Source organism: Platalea leucorodia (assembly GCF_965183815.1).
Source record: "Platalea leucorodia genome assembly, chromosome: 7".
Classification (NCBI taxonomy): Eukaryota; Metazoa; Chordata; class Aves; order Pelecaniformes; family Threskiornithidae; genus Platalea; species Platalea leucorodia.
Genome location: NC_138829.1, coordinates 27,229,846 through 27,246,649, shown reverse-complemented (window position 1 = coordinate 27,246,649; position 16,804 = coordinate 27,229,846). Strand labels below are relative to the sequence as shown.

Here is a 16,804-nt window from a genome sequence, read left to right as displayed (position 1 = left end):
CTATTTTTAATGCATACTGTAATTCATACTTTCTTCTTAGCTCCACTGGGTTTGGAGATCAGCTTTCTGGAGAATACATAATTGGATTTAGTCACATGCTTTGTGACTGAATTATTTTAATAAATAATTGCAAACAAATGCAATATCTCTTTTTTAGCTAAGGTGTTTTTAAAAATAGTTATCCTGGCTGGTACTTAAAATTGGTTGGTTGATATTGATATACAGACCATTTTTATAATTTTTGATGCATTGGCTTTCTATTCTACTTGTGATAAGCCTCATCTGGTAGCAGCTGATCTGATACAGATAGCTTGTGGGGAGTAGTTTATGGGCCCGGTAAAGTTTGCAAATCCGTGTCTGATCCCTGTTATGGGCTAGGCAGCAGCATGTAGGACATAGTAAACAATTAGTAGCCAGGCATATACTTGCTTTATAGTCCTGTACCATATATGATGCTGGTTTTATGTATTAAATTTGACACATTATAGTAATCTGTATCTTTTTTTAGATTTTGCTGGGCTTTTTCTTCCAGGTGAAAATGTTCATCTTTGCTCAGGAGATGGGCAGCCAAAAGACTCTAGCCCCATTCCTCATTTATCTCGCGTGGAAAGGAAGCTGAAGTGCACAGTTGAGGGCTGCGATCGGACATTTGTGTGGCCAGCTCACTTCAAGTATCATCTGAAAACACACAGGTGAGCAGAATAAAGCTATACGTTGTCATGACTTTGAAAAACTGTGCTCTGTATTTGGGATAGCATTAGTTTTTGGCATCAACAAGCTGTGAAAGCCTAGTATTACTCTTAGAAATACTAGGCCTGTTGCTTGCTTTAGGTCATTTATGTTGAAACACTTTGACCAGATTTAGATTATTTTTGCAGGTCCTTGTTACTGTTTGGTTTAGAACATTTGTATTTTAACAGGTGCTTAGTAAAGAGGATCAGTATCACTTCTGTGGTATGGTGAGCATTGGAACTTGTAGGATGCTATCATATTTTTATATATCCTTGAACAAAGTTGCTTGCTCTAACAAACGACCCTCATCTTTTTTAGCTAAGAAATTGGCAGTCTCTAAGGTAAATTGTAGACGAGAAGCTGAAAAACTGGGAAGGACTCCAACAGACACGAGCCCTGAGACAGGGCCTGCAGTAATTGCATATGCTATATGCACACATACAGTCATTTTTGATCCTCCAGTGACTGAAATTCCACAATGTTCCTATATAATCTGTTGCACTGCTTTACTAAATCATTCTGGATAGGGAACAGGCAAGGTAATATGATGAAAAGATATTACCTGAACAAATTCTTCCAGTGGACCACCCAGACTCTAGTTCCTTAGGACTTAGGTCACTCACTTTGGTTGAGTCTCTCAGTTTTCTGATATAATTAATTTTGGTTTAAATGTTTCTGCTTTTTATTTAATCAAAAAAAAAAAGTAGTCAAGTGTTCGTGAAAACCACATTGCAGTAGCTGGTAATGAAACAGCTTTTTTGTTGATTTCCAGGAACGACCGCTCCTTCACCTGCCCAGCAGAAGGCTGTGGAAAAAGTTTCTACGTCTTGCAGAGGCTGAAGGTGCACATGAGAACTCACAATGGTGAAAAACCCTTTGTGTGCACAGAGTTGGGCTGTGGGAAACAGTTCACAACAGCTGGAAATCTGAAGAACCACCTACGAATTCACACCGGTGTGTTTTAGACCTCACCTATTTGTGGTCTGCAGAGGTGGGGTCTTTACTGAGGGATACACCACTTCCTCCTCCGTCCTCAAACTTTTGAGAATATTATGTTGTTTATCTCTGATGTTCATGAATGTCCCTTTTCTATCAATTCACATTGATCTATAGGTCAAATCAATCAACTACTTACCCCCTTTACTTTCCTATATAATTTCACACGTTTCTCCCTTCCGGTACTATATGATGATGCCGTACTCTGCTCAAACCCATGCTCTGAAGATTCCCTTCCTCCCTCGAAGTTGTTTGAGGGAGGAAGGGGTGTGTGTTGTTTTGGGGAGAAACTAGACTATTCCCAAGAGAATAGTTAGTGAACACAACTGCTGTAACTGTTTTTTATAAAGAAGCTATTTTAAATTCCTGAAAGGTACAATAGCTTAGATACTGCTCCAGTGTGGAGTCCTGGTGGACACAGTTGTAGCTGTACTGACATCTGGCTGAATCTGACTAGCTTATGTTACCTGTGCTGCTTGTAGAGTGATTACATTTGGGAAATTTAGGAAAGTGAGGAATACAGTGGGATGAGTAGCAAAAATATAGAAGCAAAGTCTAGTAGAAAAAGGCAATGATTAGAACACAGCATTTTGGCGTGCCAACTGCTCTTTTTGTGCTAATGCTAATTTGAGATGTTACCATATGCTGGAGCCTATGTACTTTTAACTCATGCTCAGCTTTTTATATATTAAATAAAACAAGAACCTTTATTTCACAACACTGTATTTTATACATGGTTTGTTTATGCTGTCTCCTCTGGAGAATTTGATCCTGCCTTGTCAATATTTTTAGAGTAGCCAGCCAAAGTTTTGACAACTGCAGAAAGTGCTTTAGGTGTTTTTATCCTAGAAAGTTGCTTGAGAGAGGCACAAAAGTTACTGCTGAAATGATCAGCAATTTAATAGTTAGCCAAGTTCATAGTGTATATGCTGGTGGTTTTGTTTGGTTGGTTTTTTAAGCCTCAGGGTTATCACACCACTTAAACAAATGACCCAGTTCAAGCCTCTCAGGATATTGTTAGAGATTCCCTGATGGCCTAAGAAGGTAGCATTGCATTACAGTTGGTGAACATTTCAAAATAACCTTGACAACTGTGAGAGCACAAGGCCTCTCTAGTAAAACGAAATCGCAGATTATGTGGGCCGCCAGCAGCTGTTTATGCCTTCTGCCTTACTTAAACACTACCGTATGGTATCTACTTTGTAGATACACACGAAAAAAGGTTGCTATTTTAAAGAATTTGCAGTCTAGCTAGAACACATGGTTTGGGGGCAGATGTTGGGATGTAGTTAAAAATTATATATACCAATAATAAAATTTTGAATGTGTAGTAACAGCAACTGTGGTTTTTACAGTTGTCTTTTGCACTTACATCTCCCAGCCAAGACGCAGATAAAGTTAATAGGCCCGCTGACACATCCACAATCCTCCATGATAGAGTGAGTGTTCTGTAACCAATGGAGTAGTAGCTTCTGGAGGAGTAAATAATAACTTTCTTAACTGCAAATTGCTAATGTGCAGGCAAAAGTTGCCTCTAGTTTTATTTAAGGCTTTATTAAGAGGGTGTTTAGAACAGATTAATTATATTGCGTTGCATTAGTGTAGTCACCTCCCAATTTATCATCATTTAGACAAATACAAAAATAGCTGTGGAAATACATAAAAATAACAAATTTCAGCCTGTAAGAACAAATTGTGCCTTGAATTACTGTTCCTCCACACATAAATATAAATGACTGACACATCTCTCACGGGATTTTGCCAAGTTCAGCCTGATCTGAAATAAAGTATAGAATCTGATATGAAGGGAAATACAGTTAATGGGATTTTTGGCACAGAGAGGCAGAAAGGGAACAGGATCCTGGGAGTGTGTGAAACAGCTGGTTGTTAAGAACTGCATGTAGAAGATATATCATAGTCCGGGCACTTTAATATTACTCTTTTGGTATTTATATACTTGGAAGGTCTATTTAGAAACAGTGGACCCTTGCTTCACTTTCAGTGAATGATGATCTAAGAATATTTCAGAACGAATGTCAGTGTTTCCTCTTGAAAGCTGACGATGAGAATGCTTTAAAAGCCTTAGGAAGCATATGTGTAATTTCTGTTGAACTTTGTTGCATCTAAGGCCAAAAGGGAGAATGGGGTAGAGATCGTCAGAGGGACTTGGACCATCAGATCAAATCATGATCCCAAAATCTAAGAGCTTACTTTTCCCTTGTAGGGGAAAAACCCTTTCTGTGTGAGGCACAGGGATGTGGTCGCTCCTTTGCCGAATACTCCAGCCTTCGGAAACATTTGGTTGTTCACTCAGGTAAGAGTCTTCACCTGACATTCTGTGACCTATCTGAGAAAAGATCTGTGTTGTAGGACTTTGATTTGATTTCCTTAAGAAAAATCCCCTGGTTTCTACAGGACTTCTGGTCATTGTGTTTCATAGCTTCCTTTTTGGTGCCTGTAGCCTATACACTTTTATCTTTTCTGTTGTTTATGTTTCTAAATTTTATGTTTCTAAATTCAGATTGCATTTTTTAAATTTATTTTTTAAATTGTTTCTAAAATGTCACAAAGTTGGATATCTGTTTCATAGCTGCCATTTTCTTATTTAAAAGAGAGAATCTAGCACTTCTATATATTAATCAAAGCCATTCAAATCTGAAATCTCTCATGAGTGGGTTTCTGCTATAGGTAGGGTTTTCCTTTATTTTTTTAATACTACATACTTGTAATTGGACAAAGCATTACATGGAAATGTATTTCACAAGTGTTTCAAAGCTTCTGCCTTCTGTTTTGATTGATCTATCTTAAATATCATCAGCACGTAATGAATATGGCTTTTTTGGAGAAGGGGAGATTTTATTGGGGTAGTAACTTTTGGGATTACCTGATTGCTCCGCGCATTTTCTTTCTGTCTCCTTGGCTTCCATGCTATTGAGCTCACACGTATGGACATCATACTTGTATTGTGAAAATGATAGACTGCTCTGTAAAATGGAAATCCTTTCGCAGTGACAAATCATCATCCAGAGTCTACTCAGTAATGTAAACCAGATGCTGCAATTTGTTGTGTGATGGCAGGAGATAGCGTCCTTGCTTCTGCTTCCTTGCTTTTGGTCATTTTATTCTAGGTATGGGACATCAAATATTTCCATGTCACTGAGTAAGACATTCCAAATAACTTGTTCCCTCTCATAAATCAGACTTTAAGACTTTATGTTACTCTTCAGACTTGAGATTTGCAACATCTGGTAATACTGGTACCTAAAACTCTTCTGTTGTGGAAGGTTATTGCTCTCCAGGAAACAGGAATATTTCTCATTTGGTTGGGTTTTTTTTTTTTTCCCCCACTGATAATTAGCACCAGTGGTGTCAACAGCCATTTCAAAACAGTATTAGTGGCTTCTGGGTTGATGAGGTCTTTATTCCCAATTTGGTAATTCTTGGGATATTTTTTCCCCCTTCTACTGCAAGGAGTGAAGCCCCATCAGTGCCAAATTTGTGGGAAGACATTTTCCCAGAGTGGTAGCAGAAACGTGCATATGAGGAAACACCACTCCCGAATTGGAACAGCTGGCAGCAGAGACCGAGAACAGCCAGGTAAGGAACGGAGGGCACTCTCTGTGGGGGAGAAGTGCAGGAAAGAGTTAGTGGATGGTCAAAGAGAAGGGAAGATATTTGTCCTGAAAATACGAGACCACAAGCCAGTAAGGAATAAAACTGTTCCTCTTGGAGATGAAGATGGATTGCTCACCCTCCCCTTTTCTAGCATAGAAGACAAAGGTGTATTTCTGTATTGTGGTCAAGGGGCAGATAGGTTTATTATTTTCAAAATTGGCATGAATCTTGTATCTTTTTTTCACATGGAATTTGTGCCCTTTGTTATGTATTCTTGTTGTAAGAAGCCTGTTTTTTTTATGCAATGTGAATTATTTAAAGAGAAAGCCAAGCCTGCATGAGATCCCGCCGTACTAAGGCTCAAAACAATAAAGACAGGAGTTAGCATCCATTGGAGCACTGGATGCCCAAAGAGTAGGAAGGGGTAAAGTAGGTGTCTGGGGAAGAAGCCTGTGTGACTTGGAGGTGGGCAGGGATTGTATCGTATATTGCGGTATCATTACATCATGAGAATTTTGTGGTTTGTGTTTTTTTTCCCAATAGAGTCACTGATGGGCAGCAGTTTGCTGGAAGAATCTACAGTGCATAGCAAGAATCTCATCTCCATGAACTCTCAGCCCAGCCTTGGTGTTGAGTCTCTGCACCTGCCAGACACAGAGTCTATTATTGGAGTAGAGGAGGGTGAGACCAGCTGCTCTTTTTTTCGCCCTCTTATATGTGGTGACTGAAGCGGGATCGATCATTCCTCCTAGAGGCTGACAGCGTTGCAGTGGGATGAGTGAACATTGCTTTAACTGTGCACAGAGCAGGTGGGTAGATGGAGAATGAATCGTAAAACTGGAGTTGGAGAAGACCTACTGGACCAAGTTTCTCTCTTGCAGAGCTTAAAAGGTGAAGTCTGCTGCTTAGGTGTCATTTAGCCCATGTCGTGGAACGCCATTTCCAAACTGTTTATGCAGTCCATTCTCCTAAAGCCTAATGCGTTTGTTTTGCTGGAGCACCTAGGAGCCCAGCTCAGGACCAGGACCTCATTGTGCTAGGCACTGTACAAACATCCAGTATCTTGAGCAACAGGCCCTCCTTCCATCCTTTACCTTCAGAGACTATATTCTAATACATCTCACTGTCAGAAGCTGACTTACTATCTGAAATAAATGTACTACTTGATATCATTTAATTACCTTTGCTGTGTTCTTTTCCTGCTTTCCCCAGTCACTTTTTCCTCCAAAATTTGCTTGGCACATCGGGCTCTTTAAATGATTCTACCATGTAGATGTTTTGAATTTTTGTTAACTTAAAAAGAGTTTCTTCAGAATTGGGATTATTAAGAATGCAGACTTCTGCTAAGATACTACGTGTCTATAACAGCTCCTATGTGAAGAGAATGCTTTTAGTTTATATTGCTCCCTAGCTGAACGTAAAGGTAGTGCTGCTGTCATTAAAGGTATTGTAATTTGGAGGTTCTTGCAGAAGCTCCACCAGGTACCTGTGAATCAGGATCTGATGCGGTTTGGCTACCATCTCACAAATTGATGAGAGATGTTCTAGTGAGATGCCTTCTTTACTACAGTATTTTTATAGGTCAGCTAAACAGGCTGTAATTCTTATAACTAAAAATAATAAAATGTTTTCATAAAATGCAAAAATCCAGAGCAAAAGTGGAAATTCTTTATTTCCGTACCATTTTTGAGATATATTAAGAGATTACGAATCTCTTTTAGGATTACAGAAATGTAATCCTACTTTCAGAACAACACTTTGTTTAGCAAGAGAGGTGCTAACTGAGTTTCAGTTACTTAGTTTGATCTTTTTACTTTCATCACCATTTCAGCAATTTCTGTTTAGGGACGAATATTAAGACTTGGATTTATCTGTTACTGTATTCATGCCTGTCACCTTAATATTTGTTAAAGGGATATGGCATAGTATCATATATTAATTTAAAGTCAAGCCTTTGTTCCTCCTTTCTTACGGTTTTCTTTTACACTTCGCATACTTGGAAATTTCTTTTTCCAGCATCATCAAGTATTATTATGCAAAGTAGCAAACAGTTTTAGTAAATACCCCTTAAAATGTAGGTATTAAAATTTCCCTCCCGCTGCTCCGGATATATCCGCACAAGCCCAGTGGGCTTCAGACCACAGACTTGAACCACAGAAGAAATCTTCTTTCCTTCCTCTTTCAATGTGACAAGGCATGGAGAGAATATGATTACATCCCTGCTCTTTTCCAGGGGTTACAGCAGAAAGAACAGCCTTTGTGTGTCCTACACGACTGAACCTATGTAGAAACTGGTACACTGATAACAGCCTTCCTTGAATCCTCCCAGGTGCTTAAGCCTCTTCTCAGTGTGGAAAGTCCCTACGGTGAAGGAAGTGTTTCCAACCCGTTGGGAATTTCTCTAGCGAAAGGCTGCATTTCGATCTGTGACACAGCACTCGGCAGATGCATTGTGTAGAAAGCTCTTCAGCTGGAAAAGGAGGAAATAAGGGAAAAGCCTAAACTTAGATTTGTTGGAGATTCTTTGGGTCAGTGAGGAGGACTGCTGCAACCCAATGCATTCAGCTATGTATCGGCATGAATTGGTCTCTGTGGCAGTGTAAGATAGCAGCCTGAAACCCTGGGACCATAAATTCTTAGATCTAGTACTTTGTTACGATCAAAAATGCCATGATCTGGGTTTTATATCTTTATCTAATGTGGCAGCTCTTACAGGTACTGTATTTCCGAGTTGATGATGAGGTTTTGTTGTTACAGTGTAAGGAGAAATGGATTGAGGTAACAGGTGAAAAGAGACACAGCTTCCATTTAAAAAGTGAGGAAAAGATGATTGATAAAGAAATTGGACAATGCAGAAACGCTGATAGCCAGTTAAAAATCTTTTAATCTCAGAGTGCTTTGATATCATAATTCACAGAAAACATTCCAGGTGGTAAGGGTTTGTATTTTTGAGATCGTTATTACTGCCAGGTAAAGGAAGACCACTAATGGGTGAACTAAACCATTTTAAGATGCCCCAGGCATTTGCGTGCAACATGCTGACAGGTAATACCTAATCTTTCTTCCACCAAAGTCCATTTTTTGTATCACAGTAATTGTAGAATTAGGACAACAGCAATCCAAAGTGATGCATTGTTTAATTACAACCTTCTTCATAATTTTGGTTGTTTTTCAGGCCAAATTAGTGACCTAAATTGGTAAGATGTTAAAACCGTTTCAAATAACGAAGTATGGGAGATATTTTATTATAGAAAGACTATTGCTTCTTCCTAATGGGAGGAAGGAGCAGAGCTGGTAATGAGCGAATGAGGAGTTAACACCAGAGAAGGACTTCCCTCTAGTCTTCTCCCAAGGTAGGTCAAATACTGCAATTTTTTTTTTTTTTTTTAAAAAATACCTTGTTTAAAAGCATTCTACCACATATATGTGTAAACTAAGGTTTAGCGCACTGAAAGGCATTCTTCCCTTTCTGTGTGCTTCTGTGGCATGAACACAAGGAGCTGACACTAGAGGATGTACCTCTTCAATCTTTCATATCTACTTTTATCGAAAGACAGTGCTTCAATCTTTTTAACTTGTTTTGTTGCCCATTAACAAAAGAGAAATGGCTCACACAGGGAACGTTTGTGAAGACTGAGGAAGGCTGCAGGGTTTGCTGGGTTGGACAAGACATGCTCTAAACAACAGTTGGCCTTTTTTTCCTTTACTAAGTTCTCAGATCTCACTTATCGCAGAGCAATTCTTAGGTGTCAGCCTAAACCAGAAAGTTCCTGAGTATTAACCTGGAGAATCTTGAATTTAAAAAAATCAAGAGATGATCGATAGATTCTTCTGCTAGATCTCATGTTGCCGTTTCCTTTCTACTCTGTTCCTCTTGAGGTTCTCCTTCCTGTACAGTACAGTCGTCCTTTTCACCCCGAGGCTTGGGTGCTCTGCAGAAACAGTGATTGTCCAATACCAGAAATGCTTTGCAGTGCTCACTTGCTGCTTTGCCCCATGCATAAGAAACAGAGTGCAGTCACAGGAGTTAAGATAGAGAAGCCATGATGCTTAATAAGAGGAGTCAGGATGATTTAATTTTGCCTGCACTAGATGATACAAACTGAAACGCTTTCATGAACAAGGAAAATATTTCTACTCAAAGGCAAAAGAGCTGTATTGCATTGTTTTTATTACCTGTGAATGTCAGATTCTTCTTCCAGCAAGTCAGTGGCATCTTTCCCTTTTTTCCTTACAAATTCTTCGCTTAGCCCAACCTGCTGGAGGGTGTGTCTGTAGCGACGCTCCGCTCCTTGACGAGCATCATGCTATGAAATCGAAACTTAACAGTAAGCACGTAGAACTGGGGCTTCCCCATAATGGTCAAGTTGTTTTAAAGTTCGTGGCTGACACTCCTAATGAGAACAAGAGGACAGCAAAGCCCCCATCCAGAATTTTGTCATCCATACAGTATGGTACCAAAACTGAACGCTAGGAGAATGCCTCACGTCTCTCAAAGCCAGAGCTCACCTTTTCCTGCTTCTGTTCTTTTTTTCTTTCTTCTTCTGTTCTCCTGCTTCTAGTCTGGTAAGACTGGAATGCTGTAGCATACTTGTGTCTGAGTCCTGACTCTGACACTCAGATTGAGAATATGTGCAAAAGGCATTGTGAGAAATTCTGGAAGCCCGTTTGCTTGTAATTTGTAAGCACTAATCACAGTGGAGTTCAATAAACAGAGAGCACCTGTGAAATAGCTTCATATCAGCTCATCTTCAAGAAACTGAAAACCAAGCATCCTGGGTCCTATATCCCCACTGCCTCCAAATAAACCTTGCAGATTAATGTAGTCTGAGATGACTGTTCTCCAGAGGGGCTGGCCAGTTCCTAAAGATTCAGGTGTTCTGTGTGGAAGGATAGAAATCTAGTCTCCACATGAGTGAATTCTATCAATACTGGAGAATTCTTACCAACCTGGCTACTGGTTACCAGTATTCATCATACAAATGTGTTCTCTGCCTCAATTAGCCACTCATCTGAATAGAAAGTCTGACCCAGGAGGGTACTTTCTATTGAGAAATCTTAAATCAGCATGTTGTCAATGTGTTGTCACTATGTCTCTAACCAGATATCCTCCCTGCAAGGAGACAGAACTGATAGAGAAAACCCAGGGAAAAAGATACTTTGTAGAGAGTAAAGATTGTATCTACACCTCAAGTGCAATATAGATTTGCAGATGGTACTGTGTGATGGATGAAGGGTGCTGAGCACAACCCCAGATAGCAGAGCTTGCAGGTGATATAAGCAACGTAACTGTCAGTAATGTTTTTCTAGTAGCACTAGAGGTACAAAGAGAAAGTGCTCAGCTGGAGAGGGTTTTAAGAAAAAAAGTTTAAAATTTCTAGACTGTAGGTATTCAGGTGCAGAATAGGTATTCATATAATTTCTCATGTGATAAGCCCTTAATTTTGATCAGACCATATATTTTGATTGCAGTATATACTAGGGACTGGAAAGCTTTACAACCAAGAAATAAGTCTGAGTGTGTTTTCAGGTGGTGGGAAGTAACTGAAATTACACTTGGGTGGCCTTCCAGGTGTTATTTTGAGTGTAGTCAAGAGACTATGCAATCATTTGCACCTTCTTACCTATGAATTAATTTAAGACTAGATTTCTTAATGCCTGTCTTAAATGAAAGACAATGTATCCTGTCACCCAGAAACACCCTGGAACTTTGACCAGTTACCTTGGTGACCTGTTCAAAGAGGTATGGTCTGTTCTTGACTCGCAGCTGCATTTCTTCCAGCTCCTTTCTGTATTCCTTTGTTCTCTCTCTCATATTTTGCCTGAAATAATAGAAAAGTTCCCTGTCTAATACAGGTTCCTTCTGACTGTAGCTGAACAAGGAATTCTCACTAACTGTTTTGTCCTTTAAATAGCTCTGGTAATTGTCTTGATTCTGAATGCTGGGCAAAACACTGCTATTGCTGGCAAGTTATAGACCCATTAGCAAAGCTTTACTACTAGAGTGTAGGCAGAGAACTAGCGTTCACGTTTTTAGAAAGCCTTATGTATGCTTTACCAAATTATACATTTCAGTTGGCTTGTTTGTACAAATTAGTTTCTACAAATGTTAATCTAAAGGAAACTGTTCTGTATGGAAAGAGAGGTATGGAATTGTCAAGAAATCCAGACAATGACAGCCAAAAAAGTTAGGCTAGGAATGTTCTTAAACCCAACTCCTCCTAAAGATATAGCTGATGATCCCCAGTTGGTAGAGCAAATGGTTATTTCTGTGCAGAATGGGATACTGACCAGTTCTGTTTCGACTTCTCCTTGTATGTTTCCTCCAGACTTTTATGCGGATCCAGGGCTTTTGCTCGGCTATTCACTGACTTTTGGATAGCTTGACATTTCTTTTTCTGTTTCTCCAGCCAATAAATTCCTTCTTTGTCCCATTCCTTTTTGTTGTCTTGGGAGTATCTATATAGAAAAAAGTTATTAATGAGCTCACTTAAGACTGCTAGACTACGTGCTAGCGGGGAATTTCACTTTTGTAGTCCTCTAAGGAGAAAAGCAAAATTTCAGACATAGGAGTGTGCAGCTCGCAAATCAACTGGGAGGCAGGGCAAGAATTAGCAAAGAAAGAAGACAGAGAAACATTTAAGAAAAGTATTGTTGCTGTGATGAGGGAAAACATTGACTTTTTTCCCTCCATTTTGGTCATTAGTTCGTGTATGGTCTTGTAGACAAACTTCTACTTACCTAATCGCAGATTCCCTTTTTCTAGTTGCATCTGTAATATGCACTGGAAGGGTGTTGGAAGAGAGAGAGGAAAGTCCGGTCAGAGAATGACTTTTGTGCACTGAAACCTTGGAAAGTTGCTGAGAATCCTGAAAAAAATGGAATTACGTTCAGTGTACTTATTGACAGTACAGAATCTCCTCTGTTCTTTGTCTACCAAAGAGAACAGTTAAGAGTATGTGGGCAATGCACTCATTCTTCTCTCTTCCATCAGTAGGGATCAACATGGGGAGGGGCTGAGGGATGAGGGGAAGGAGATGCGATTAGGAGTATGGAAGAGTGGCTGAGCCTTAGCTGTCACAGCTCATCTCTTTGTGTAGAATTTTGTCCTCTGGTTTGTCCTAGAATTCTGCAGTAGTCCCAAGACAAGGGCAGAGGTCACAGGACATTAACCATCTGTAAATAAATGCTATAAATTTAAGAAGTTGCTATCTTGATCGGAGAAAGCAGTATGACAGAAATATCCAGTCATCTCACCTTTATCTTTTCATTTGCCTGCCTCTGCCTGCCACGGAGATTGGAGGTTCTTAGCTTGAATGGTTTATTACGTGTTGCCTCTTTGATTTCTTGTCTCCTTACTGCTTCCCTCTGAAATGCCCAGTAAAGTCCTTCAAAATCGGGTATTGTTGGATTAATCCTTGGCTTGAAGCTGAAACTTGTATCCTGCAAGAAGCCAAGTCTCTCCTGCTTAGTTTTAGCGGCCGTTCGGGACTGAGGCTCCCTCCGACAGTTGCTAGTATCTATAAGAGCTACGGAGCTCTCAAGCAAATCCTTGGCTCTCATTTGAATGCGGATTTCTCTGTAGAGTTCAGCTTCTAATGAATCAAAAGCAAAGCAATGAGAAGAATATGAGTGACATAAAAGGCTGTGAAATTGCCACTGCACAACTCTCAACTTTTCTTTATGATGGCAGCTACACGCATAGGAGAGACCAGACATCCTGTGTTCTCTTTCCCCACTTTCCAGCCTCTCTCTCTTCTGCCTCCCAGGACAAAAAAAATCAAAGATACCAGAAAAAAAAAACCATGGTGGAGTCTCTTTCTTAGGCATTAATCTCTAGATATCTTGTTCACTTACCAGAGTGAGTTACTGAATGGGCCTTCTCCTCCTACTCCTGTTCTTAGGGGTACCAGATAACTTGGGGCCTTTGACTTGCACACGTGTTGTGTTAATCAAGGTTCTACTTTTCACATGGGACTTTATGTCATTATGTTGACTGTGTGATCCAAACAGGCTGTTCAAATATACTTGTAATGGATGATGGCTTTTCTATGTAATATCTAGCAATGTTTGTCTATATTGAAAAAGATTTTAAGTAAGGAGCATTTGGTGGATGGATCATGTCTTGTGACTTCTGTGACAAACTTTCCATAGAAAGGATGTGTTTCAGGGTATAGGGTCAGACTGAGCTCTTTCCTGTGCAGCACTAAGTATTTGAGAAACTGCAGACAAACAGTTGGCTGTGGTTTCGTTTTAGGTTTTTTTGTTGTTTTTTTTTTGCTTTTAGAAAAAAAATCAATACTGCTGTTTGCAAGATAAGACTTTTTTGAGTCTATTTATAAGTTTGCATTGACTGAGGGATGAAATGTTCATTCCTCCTCCCTTCTCATATACCAGATAGAAACAGAACAATGGCTTGTCCTTTGCTGTCTTTTACCTTTCTAATCTATTTAGTTTTGTACACCACAACAGAATGTTTTCTGATGAAAACTGAACTGGTGTATACTCAAGAAGAAATCAGTGGGAAACAGTAAAAAAAAGAGAAAGGGGTGAGAAAAGCAATGACGATTATCGAGGACTGGCTTAATTCCTGTATTCAAGCATGAAGTCTGTCTTGCTTACCTCAAACTTACAACTGTGGGGGCTTACGCCATCTGAAAGAAAGCGAACATCAGAAAAAATTTCCTTGGCTGTCCCTCTGACTAGAATGGTCCTGGCACCTACCTCCCCTGTTTTAGCACTTACTAAGAAGGTGGAGAGCGAGTGGGGAAGGTAACTGAAAACATCAGAGAATGGCAGGAGAGACGGGACCACTGCACTGTCACTTAGAACCAAACGAGTTGCCTGATTTGGGCTCAGGAAATATTTTTCTCCTAGGGGTCCTGTGCAGCACAGATCACTTGAGTGGGAGTAAAATTGTAAGTTCCAAGATACTGCCTGGACCTTGGACACTTCTGGCACTACATCTGTCTTCACGTTTGTGCCACAACTCATTTCAGTCCCTTTAGCATAACCAAAGGTATGGAATCCAGTGCAGGGAAGGATCCCCAAACTGTGATGGTCCGCAGCAAAAAGGGTATGGAAATCTGTCTGAAGAGCTCAGTGTACCCACGTGTGCTGGGGAGTGGTACAGAACTACTGCTGCTGACACTGATACAAGACTACTAAATTTAGGACACCCTGCTGTAAGGGTATCTAGCTGAAATGTAATGACCAGTGATACACAGGAGACTAGACAACACCAGGGGATGTAATGGTATTGGCTTTATGCCCCAAGTAACGCCCTATGGGCCACGATCCTACTTCCCAGCATGGAGACAGCACGGGACAGGCAGGGAGTTGTTTTTACAGGAAGAGCCCTGGCATTTTACCTTTGAGTTTATCTCCAAGAAGTGGATCGTAAGTAGATTTAGGAATTGTTTTACTGGCTTGCTTCTGTTTGGAGCTCTCCTTTGGGGTTGCTGCTGCCAGGAACTTTTGTCTGATAGCTTCTTTCTTTTTTTCCTCCTTCTCCAGGAAACTGAAAGGCCGCTGGGTTGAAAGTAGCAGCTCCTTTCTTTTCTGTGTTGCTATTTGCCTGCGAAGCTCGTTCTGCTCCACTATTTCCTGATAAAGGGGCAGAAACACATGGGCAGGTACAGGCTGTGCCCGGAATTGTTTCTGACATTCAGCTTCGTCCTGGCTTTGCCTTTCGTCTCTCTGTTTGTTTAGTTCAAGAAACATGTATGACTTCATCAACTGGGACTTTTTGCGAGCTTCCCGCAGTGTCATTTCGAAGGGCTGAGGGATGGTGATGGAAGGAATCCAGGGAGACGAAGCGCTTTTTGGCCTCAAGTGGGATTTAGGAAACAAGTGAGGCTTTTGCTGATCCCAGGTACTGTCTGAGGTGAGGTCGATCAAAGAACTGGACTGCCTTTTGTTACCAGATGTATGACTAAGACAAAGACATTATGAAGGGGAAATAAGGGAAATTATTAAAAAATAGAATTAAAAGAAGGGCGACACTGTTGATTGAGAGAGAGACACCAAAGGCTGAGCTGGTCATTAAAACACAGACCTAGGGGTTATCATTCTCGGGCTCTACATTTTGCTTTACTACCAAAGTTCACGAGCAGAGCTTTGCTGCTTTTCCATTTTCCATGTATAACATGGCGGTTATGCCTATTTAGCTTTGTAATGCAATTTATTACGCTGCTAGTAGTCTATTGCCAGCAAGGCCACACGGAAACCAGAAAGTTCCAACTTTAGGGATATCTGGCTGATAGCTACTCAACATAAAAGGCAAACTCAGGAGAGGCAAGAAATTAAGCACACAGATGCACAAATCCTAACAAACAGTACCAAACACCAGAATTCATAAGAGGCTGATGGAAGGGCCATTGCAAGGAACTGCTTTAGTGCAACACCTAAGAGCTTCAGCTGGAAACTTTGTAGCTGATAAGAAGACCATATAATTAATAACAAGAAAAAAACCCAAGACTATCATGGGTCTCATTGAAATAGCAAACTTCTCATAGGATGTTTGAGGGTGATTGTGAAACTGAGTAAAACTTACGAGATATTTAGGAAAGAAATAAATGCAGGTAAAAGGAAGGATCGAGGTGGATCAGGGTGGACCAAGAACAGGAAAATGGGAAAAGGGGGTGAAACAGAAGGTGCTGATCATGTGTAAACATGCTCCTGGTCAATACACTTGCCTGGTGATTGCTGCAATCTGTTCTTCATAAACTGTTTCCTTTGTAAGAGCGTGTGTGCGTGTGATCTGCTAGTGAACTTTGAGCTGGAGTAACCACAGAGAAAGACAAGACGTCTGAGAGCTAGACAGTGGAGACACCACAGCTCTGAAGACGGGATGCTAGATAGAAAGCGCGTGATCTGTTAGCAAATTTAAGTGTGATTAGCTGACAAGCGGGAATGGGTTTTGTGCTGTTCATGTTTAATGTGAATGCTGCTTACATGGGCACCTGTTGGCCCCATCCTCCCATCTGTGAATACGTTGGTGGCCAGCGTGCTGGTACTGTACATGTGCACCTTGGGACTTCACGCTCCGCCTCGTCACTGGTCAGAAGCAGCAGGAATCCCGCATGCCATTTTGCCATCCTTACCTGGTACCATCTTACCTGAGAGCCTCCCACAGCTTGTCACGCAGGACTGCCGCCTCCCGCCTGAAACCCTCCAGCTCCTCATCCTCTTCGGATACCCCGGCGTCATCCCTTAACTTTGCCTGGGACGGTAAGCCCGGTTCTAACGGAGACCGCCGGCCTCCCATCCCGAGAGGCCGCTCCCAGCTCCTCGCCCGGTGGCGGGAAGCACAGGAGCTGGTCCGTTACACAGCCTGAGGGGAGGCCGTGTCACCTGCAAGAAAAATCAAACAATCGAGAAGTGCTCGTTTCGGGGGTGCGACCCCAACCTCCATGCCCGGCCGCGGCGCCCCCGGCTCTACCTCGGCCCCGGCGGCGGC

The 16,804-nt window shown here is 41.0% G+C and overlaps 2 protein-coding genes across 18 annotated transcripts in view; one reads left to right on the top strand and one right to left on the bottom strand.

The window, feature by feature from the left end:
* COQ6 (coenzyme Q6, monooxygenase) overlaps positions 1 to 16,804 on the top strand; it is a 55,842-nt gene that overhangs the window by 15,362 nt on the left and 23,676 nt on the right. For 11 of the 12 annotated variants that reach the window (XM_082318641.1, XM_082318651.1, XM_082318647.1 and 8 more), the window contains 5 exons: positions 509 to 692; positions 1,505 to 1,686; positions 3,953 to 4,042; positions 5,200 to 5,325; positions 5,887 to 6,024. In XM_082318641.1, coding sequence (XP_082174767.1) covers positions 509 to 692; positions 1,505 to 1,686; positions 3,953 to 4,042; positions 5,200 to 5,325; positions 5,887 to 6,024 — 720 coding nt within the window. The remainder of the gene's footprint in view (positions 1 to 508; positions 693 to 1,504; positions 1,687 to 3,952; positions 4,043 to 5,199; positions 5,326 to 5,886; positions 6,025 to 16,804) is intronic. The other variant, XM_082318650.1, reaches the window with a different exon arrangement.
* Positions 8,715 to 16,775, bottom strand: FAM161B (FAM161 centrosomal protein B). 6 transcript variants are annotated; one of them, XM_082318657.1, is made up of 8 exons: positions 16,464 to 16,775; positions 14,715 to 15,277; positions 12,601 to 12,938; positions 12,085 to 12,212; positions 11,635 to 11,802; positions 11,066 to 11,165; positions 9,520 to 9,650; positions 8,715 to 9,275 (listed from the first exon to the last, which is right to left on the bottom strand). In XM_082318657.1, exons 1-8 carry the CDS (start codon positions 16,610 to 16,612, stop codon positions 9,185 to 9,187), a joined length of 1,668 nt encoding a protein of 555 aa, XP_082174783.1. In that variant the 5' UTR covers positions 16,613 to 16,775; the 3' UTR covers positions 8,715 to 9,184. The 6 variants fall into 6 exon arrangements, 5 of the variants coding, with proteins under 5 accessions (XP_082174783.1, XP_082174784.1, XP_082174787.1 ...); XM_082318658.1 differs by having other exon boundaries at positions 9,184 to 9,327; XR_014228921.1 differs by lacking the exon at positions 8,715 to 9,275 and having other exon boundaries at positions 9,527 to 9,737; positions 9,853 to 11,165.